The sequence below is a fragment of the Beta vulgaris genome, chromosome 5 (genome assembly GCF_026745355.1).
Source record: "Beta vulgaris subsp. vulgaris cultivar EL10 chromosome 5, EL10.2, whole genome shotgun sequence".
Taxonomy (NCBI): domain Eukaryota; kingdom Viridiplantae; phylum Streptophyta; class Magnoliopsida; order Caryophyllales; family Amaranthaceae; genus Beta; species Beta vulgaris.
This window is the reverse complement of record NC_079206.1, coordinates 35083051-35090371: the sequence shown is the minus strand read 5'-3', so window position 1 is coordinate 35090371 and position 7321 is coordinate 35083051. Positions and strand designations below refer to the sequence as shown.

General features: G+C 38.1%; 1 protein-coding gene across 1 annotated transcript; it reads left to right on the top strand.

Moving 5' to 3' along the window:
- The first annotated feature begins 2971 nt into the window (after positions 1-2971).
- On the top strand, positions 2972-6191 carry LOC104893474 (uncharacterized). The gene is made up of 5 exons (XM_057394703.1): positions 2972-3632; positions 3760-4616; positions 4717-4800; positions 4901-5113; positions 5274-6191. The coding sequence occupies exons 1-5, from the start codon at positions 2972-2974 to the stop codon at positions 6189-6191; spliced, it is 2733 nt and encodes a 910-aa protein (XP_057250686.1).
- Positions 6192-7321: the final 1130 nt, after the last annotated feature.

The following is a 7321-nucleotide window of genomic DNA, read 5'->3' as shown; positions in this document are numbered from 1 at the left end:
ACATGTATACGCTGGTAAAGCTTCGAAGTTTGCCTGGATCATAATTAATCTCCCTGCCTTGGAGAGGAAGCCAGATTCTCACAAATTAATTCTTTGCTTTGTTTTTTGGATAATATGGGGAGATCTGCTTTAGAAGGATGGTAAATAAAAACATGCCTACACCTACTGCAATTAGAATTAGTGTTGTATTTTCAACTCCAACTTTTGTATATATCATGAGAAATTAAAGTACCGTTATTAAATTAATCAACAAAAACCCAAACCATAAATATAACATACAACATGGAACATTTCACTTTTACGAGATGTTCCAATTTTGAAATTTGCAATTTTGCGCATAACCATTACTTATTTTCTTCTTTCTGAATTTTCTCTCTCTTATATCCTTTGAGTCACCTCTTTTGATCTTTTTCACCTGTCTTTTTTTTACTCATTGTTTTTTTTATAAACCAAACAGTAAGATGTGCAAGAGATTTGAAACTTTTTGTCTATACAGAGAGTTGCTTTCCATTTTATCTTTTGCCTTTCTAATTCGACTATCATATTAGACTTTGTGCACTCAATTTTGTGAGTTTCTCTCTATCTCATACCTTAATTTATAATACGACAAATAATCAATCACTTAAAAAACCACATTAAACTAAAATAAACTTTAAACAAACAATACCACCATTTTATTTCAAACCAAATCACCTAATAGAGATAGCATGAACATGCAACTAACAAAATTAATGTATTGCACCTATTAGATCTATAAATCGTATAAAATAAAGGGGTTTAAAAACCACATCCCTTCTTTTCGGATGAAGGGCTGCTATAGCAAGGTTGTTGGCCCAAAAAACAGCCCTTGCATATTTTTCTACTAGTGTCATCTCCCACAACCAAAATTAATTTCCCATTCTTAACATATGTGATAGCTCCAGCAGTATGAAGGAATGGTCTCCCTAGAATAATTAGGATATGAGTTTCCTCTTCCATGTCAAGCACACGGAAATCCACATGAATTAAAAATTAACCTACCCTCATAGGGTCGTCCTCTAAGATACCTAAGGGGTATTTAACAGAACTATCGGGCATTTGAAGAGTAATATTGGTACGTTTTAAATCTCCCATGTTAAGCTTTTTGCAAACAGTAAGGGAAATGACACTAACACTAGCACCTAAATCACATAAAGCTTTGTCAATAAAAATGGTGCCAATGTTACAAGGGATAGAGAAACTCATCTAGTCTTTCAATTCAGGTGGGGACTGATTTTGCAAAAGAGCACTACATTCTTCGGTGAAGGCAACAATTTCAACTTCATTACAAGCTCTCTTCCTAGTCAGAATTTCCTTCAAAATTTTAGCATATGTAGGAACTTGAGTAACAAGTTCAGTAAAAAGGAAAGTTACTTGAAGATTCTTCACTACCTTCAAAAACATACCGAGTTGGTGATGAACCTAATTCTTCAGTAAACAATTGGGGAATGGTACCTTCATCACGGGAGTGGAAGATGGAACTTTTTCTATTGTCTGCTTCTCTATATTGGTGGCCTCCTTAGGAGTTGTGGAATTTTCAATGACATCTTCATTCTTTTCTAGCTCAATCGGATCATCCTTATGCATCGCTGAACCATCATACTGCATTCCACTCTTAAGTGCGATCGCATTGGCTGTATCTCATGGTTGCATTAGATGTGAAGGTAATGATCCAGGTGGGATACTAGAAGAAGAACTAGCTAACTTAGCTAGTTGAGTCTCCAACATCTTGTTATGTGTACCCAAATTTTCCAGATGAGCTTTTGTGTCAATGGAAGTGGGCAAGCAGCAATCCATGGGGTTATCAGGAAAAACCTTAATGATCTGGTTCAAGAGTTCCAAAAAGCAATACCTGAGGAGGAGGACCAAATATTTTTCAAGTGTTGAAAGTGTTCATTTTGAAAAAGTTTCTTAAGTTGTAACAGCAATGTTGGTCAGTCTATTTAATAGTTGTTTCTAAGTTTCCATGGTATAGTAATACTGCTGTAGATAAACTTGGTTGTTGGCGCTGAGTCATACTAAATGAGAAAATGAGATGTTAACAGAAAAAAAAAAAAAAATAAATAAAAAAATTTTGATTCTTCATTTAATGTCATCGTGGGAAGTTGATATGTATACATAGGGAAAGCGAAAAAATGAGAGTCTAGAGAGAGAAGCTCCTCCTTCCCTCTAGAACGTAGATTTTTTCACTATTTTCATTTCTTTGAATCTCAGCAATCGCTGGAGCAATGGCAACTGGCTCAAAGAAAGGCAATGGTGGAAAGAAGAAAGGTAATGGTGGTCAGAAGAAATAGAGAATCTCGAGTCAATCGCAAAAATTGAAGATGAAAATGGCGCGAAAACCTCAATCGGCGGATGCGAGGAAAATGAAGGATGTTAATGATATCCAGGGTGTTCCAGCTCTAAGCTGGTCATCTGAGGATGATGATAAGGAGTCTGGATGTTCATTGAGTCAAGAGGTATCGAATCAGGATAAGGCAAACTTTGAGGCTGCTAGAACTCGTCTCTTGGATTGGATTGCATCGATTCAAACTCCGGTGAGACAATTTGGACCTTCTAAAGTCAATCCTTCGCCTCATCCTATGCAACAACTAAATAGTAATGTGGGTAATGTATGGAGTAGCTCATTATTTGGACACCTTCATAAGGAGGGTTTGGATTTAACTATCAATACTGATAAATGTGCTGATAACGATGATGTTCTTAAAATTACCAGTGAAGATGTGGACCCTGAAATAACATATTGGCAATCTGCGATTGTATGTTACATTTTAGGTGTTAAACCGCCATTCCGAATTATTGAAGGATTCATTAGGAGGGTATGGGGTAAATATGGTGTTGCGAAGGTGGCCATGATGAATAACGGAGTGTTTGTGGTTCGGTTTAAGACGGTAGAGGATAAGATGAAGGCGATGCAGGGGGACCTATTCTATATGATAGAAAACCGGTGATTATGCAGGAATGGACACCTGATTTGGACCTCTTAAATGCAGATATTAAGGTGGTTCCAACATGGATAAAATTACCTGGGCAACCGTTGAAATACTGGGGTCAGTCTACTCTTCATAAGCTGGCCAGTAAGGTGGGAAAAGCCATTAGAACTGATAGGGCCACGGCCCAGAAGGATATATTGGAGTATGCTCGAATTCTGGTAGAGGTGAATATAGGTCAGGAGTTTCCTAAGGAAATAGTGTTTGAAAATGAGAAAGGTGTTCTTATGACTCAAATAGTGCAATATGAATGTTTGCCTATTTTTTGTGATGATTGTAAGGGGATTGGACATACAGCAGAAGCATGTAGGCAGAAGAGATTTGAACTGGCCAAGAAGAAAATTCAACCTATGAAAAAGTGGATTCCCAAGAATACTGGAGTGATTGGGAAGCCTGCAGTGACTGATACAGTGAACAAAACGAGGAATCTGGATTCTATTGCTGAGGATGTGGATGAAGAGGTGAATACTATTACTGTTACTGAAGTGGATAAAGGAGAATCTACTGCAATGGTAGTGGAGACCAGTCAAGGCAAGAAGTCTGGGCAGAAATCAGAGGATATTGCTGGTGTGGAGCAAGGAGATAGGGGTGAACCAAGTGGAATGAAAATAGGAGATATTCAATGTACAATTCATGGGGAGGTGCCAATAAATCCTCCAAATGGATAATATAGGATTTTGGAACATTAGGGGCTTTAATAGTCCCAATAAATATGGTGATGTCAAATGGTTTTTGGATCACCAATCTGTAGGTCTGTTTGGTTTATTGGAGACAAGGGTTAGGAGTCAGAATTTTGCTAAGGTATTTGCAAGATTTGGGGGTATGTGGAGTATTGCTACTAATTATCAGTGTCACAAGGGTGGTAGAATCTGGTTATTGTGGTTACCTTCTAATTTTGTTGTGAATATCATTGAATGCACTAGTCAGTTCATTCATTGTCATGTATTGCAATTGAATTCAGGGAAGAAATGGTTTGTTACTATGGTTTATGGGCTGAATGACAGTAAAGATAGGAAGCAGTTGTGGGAGGGGCTCAAGAGATTGAGTAAAAATGTGAATGAAGCGTGGGTGGTGGGAGGAGATTTCAATAATGTTCTCCACCTCAATGAAAGAATTGGATCAGCAGTCACTCTGGAGGAGGTAATGGAGTTTCAGCAGTGCCTTAGAACTTGCTCTCTTCAGGAACAAACTAATACAGGACCGTTTTACACATGGTCCAATAAGCAAGAGGGGGATGACAGGGTATTTTCTAGGATTGACAGGATTGTGGTGAATGATAGATGGATGGAGGTATTTCCAGACTCAGTTAGCATGTTTTTCCCTGAAAGCATCTCAGATCATTGTCCATGTTTGGTTAAATTGCTGAGTACTAGTCATAACAAACCTAAACCCTTTAGGTTTTTTAATATGTGGACTCAGTCAGACAGATTCATAAGTAAGGTGCAGGAGGTGTGGCAAGAGGATGTTTCTGGAGTTCTCATGTTTCGGATAGTTAGGAAGTTGAAGAAACTAAAGAAGTCCCTAAAAGAGCTGAATAGGGATAAATTTGCAGACATTGAGAAGCAAGCTGATGAAGCTTACACTAAACTACTGCAAGCTCAGCAGCAGGTTCATGAAGCTCTATAAGCAGCTATATGTCCTTGAGGAGGGTGCCAGGAAAGAGTACCTTGCATTGAACAAAGCTAGACTCAGCTTTCTTCAACAAAAGGTTAAGCAGGAGTGGATTAAGAATGGTGATGCTAATACAGGATATTTTCATGCCTGTATTAAGCAAAGGAGATGTCAGAATAAGGTGTGCAGGATTAAAATAGTGATGGTGAGTGGAAGGAGACTGGTGAGGAGATTGATGAAGCTTTTCTGGATTTTATAAGAAGCTACTTGGTACTGAAAAGTCTGCTATCAAACATGTTAGTAGCAGTGTAATCCAGGAAGGCAATGTGGTAACTGAGAACCAGCAAGAAAGCCTGTGTGCTCCATTCACAGGTGAAGATGTCAAAGCTGCATTCTTTGATATTGAAGATAATAAGGCCCCATGCCCTGATGGGTACACTAGTTGTTTTTTCAAGAAGGCTTGGCCTTGCATTGGAGAGGATATCATCAATGCTGTGCTTAATTTCTTTCAAACAGGTAAACTTCTCAAACAACTAAATACCACAACTCTATGCCTTATTCCTAAAGTTGAACAACCTATAGATGTATCTCAATTCAGACCTATAGCTTGTTGCAATGTAATGTATAAAGCAATTTCAAAAATGTTTGTAGTAGATTGAAATTGTTCTACCTAGCCTAGTTGATCAAGTGCAAAGTGCTTTTGTGGCTAATAGAGTAATTATGCATAACATCTTCATCTGTCAAGATATGCTGAAGAATTATAAAAGAAAGAGTGCTCCTGCTAGGTGCACACTGAAAGTAGACTTGAAGAAGGCATATGACTCCTTGAATTGGGAGTTCATCAGAGAATTGCTCATTGGGTTAAATTTTCCTGAAAGATTTATTCACTGGATTATGGAATGTCTCACTACTCCTTCCTACTCATTGAGTGTTAATGGGGGACTGAATGGTTTTTTTCAAGGAAAAAGAGGGATTAGACAGGGAGATCCTATCTCTCCTTTAATTTTTGTTCTTGCTATGGAGTACTTTACAAGATTGATGAAGAAAATGAGTCATAGAGTGGAGTTTAAATTGCATCATAGATGTGAACAGTTGAAGATTCATCATCTGATTTTTGCTGATGACTTGATGCTGTTTAGTAAAGGTGATATTCAGTCAGTAGTGCTTCTAGTGAGAACCTTAAAAGCCTTTGCTGAGTCTTCTGCATTAGAAGCAAGTCCTGAAAAAACTGCTATCTATTTTGGTAATGTAAAGGAGGTGGAACAAAATAGAATACTTCAAATTACTGGGTATAGAAAAGGGATCTTTCCTTTTCGATACTTGGGTGTTCCTATCACTTCTAAGAGATTGAGCAAGGCAGATTGTGATATTTTGGTGGATAGGATGCTTAAAAGAATCATGTGTTGGAGTTCAAGGCACCTTTCATATGCAGCAAGAACAACTCTTGTAAATGCTGTTCTTATGAGTATTCACACTTACTGGGCTCAAAATTTCCTTCTGCCTAAGTGTTTCTACTCAGAATTAACCAAGTTTGCAGAGCTTTTCTTTGGGAGGCAAAGTGGTGTTGAATAAAGCTCCCCCTGTGGCTTGGACTGGGTTGTAAAGGGAAAAAGAAAGGTGGATTAGGTGTTCAGGACTGTATGAAATGGAACATTGCAGCTATTGGGAAATTTGTATGGCAAATTGCACAAAAACAAGATCTTCTGTGGATCAAATGGGTTCACTGTGTATACTTAAAAGAGATTGATTGGTGGGAATATCAAATTCCCCCCAATGCTAGCTGGATATGGAGATGTATATGTAAGGTGAAGGAAGTCTTTAAAGAAGCATATTCCACCAATAATTGGTTGACTGGCCAGCATCCATATACTGTTAAAGAGGGATATCAGTGGCTTCAAGGCTCACAGGAGGATGTGCCCTGGCACTATTGGGTTTGGAATTCATCAAACTTCCTAAACACTCATTCATTGCTTGGTTAGTCAGCTTGGGGAAGTTAAAAACAAGAGTTATATTGCCTAAGGCTGGTATCTGTCAAGATACCTCATGCTTGCTGTGCTGTACAGGTGAAGATTCATGCCAGCATTTATTTTTTCAGTGTCCTTACAGTGTTATTATTAGTCAGAAGGTAATGGGATGGATTGGTATACAAAATGTGACTCAAGAGAACTTATATATTGTGTGGAGGAAGTGGGGGCGGAAGTTTAAAAGTAAGAGGAGACAGAAGCTTTGTTATGCTGTAATTGCTGCTCTTGTTTATCATATATGGAGAGCTCAGAATTATGCCCTATGGAACGATGCTGTATTGCTACCTGATGACTTAGCAAGGAACATTCAACTTGATGTGTGTGGTAGATACAAGAGCCTGGTAGATATCAAATGGAATGATGAGGATAAAGTATGGTTTCAGCAGTTAGTTAACTCATGTAATAACTAGTGATGTGTTTTCTGGTGTCTGTTGGTTGATGTTTAGTGTGGTTGTTTGCCTTTGTAGTGTGCTGTAATGCTTTGGCTTTGGTTGTAATGGTGGTTTTTCTTGCTTTTGGTAATATAACTTACATTTTACCAAAAAAAATAAAAGCATTAAAACCTTTCTGCATCTGAAACATCATGTTTTTCAACTCAGCATGAGCAGGTTGTTTTGGAGCTTGATTTCTCAAGAAGTCAAGAGGAGCTTGTTGTTGACGTTGATATTGTTGAACCTG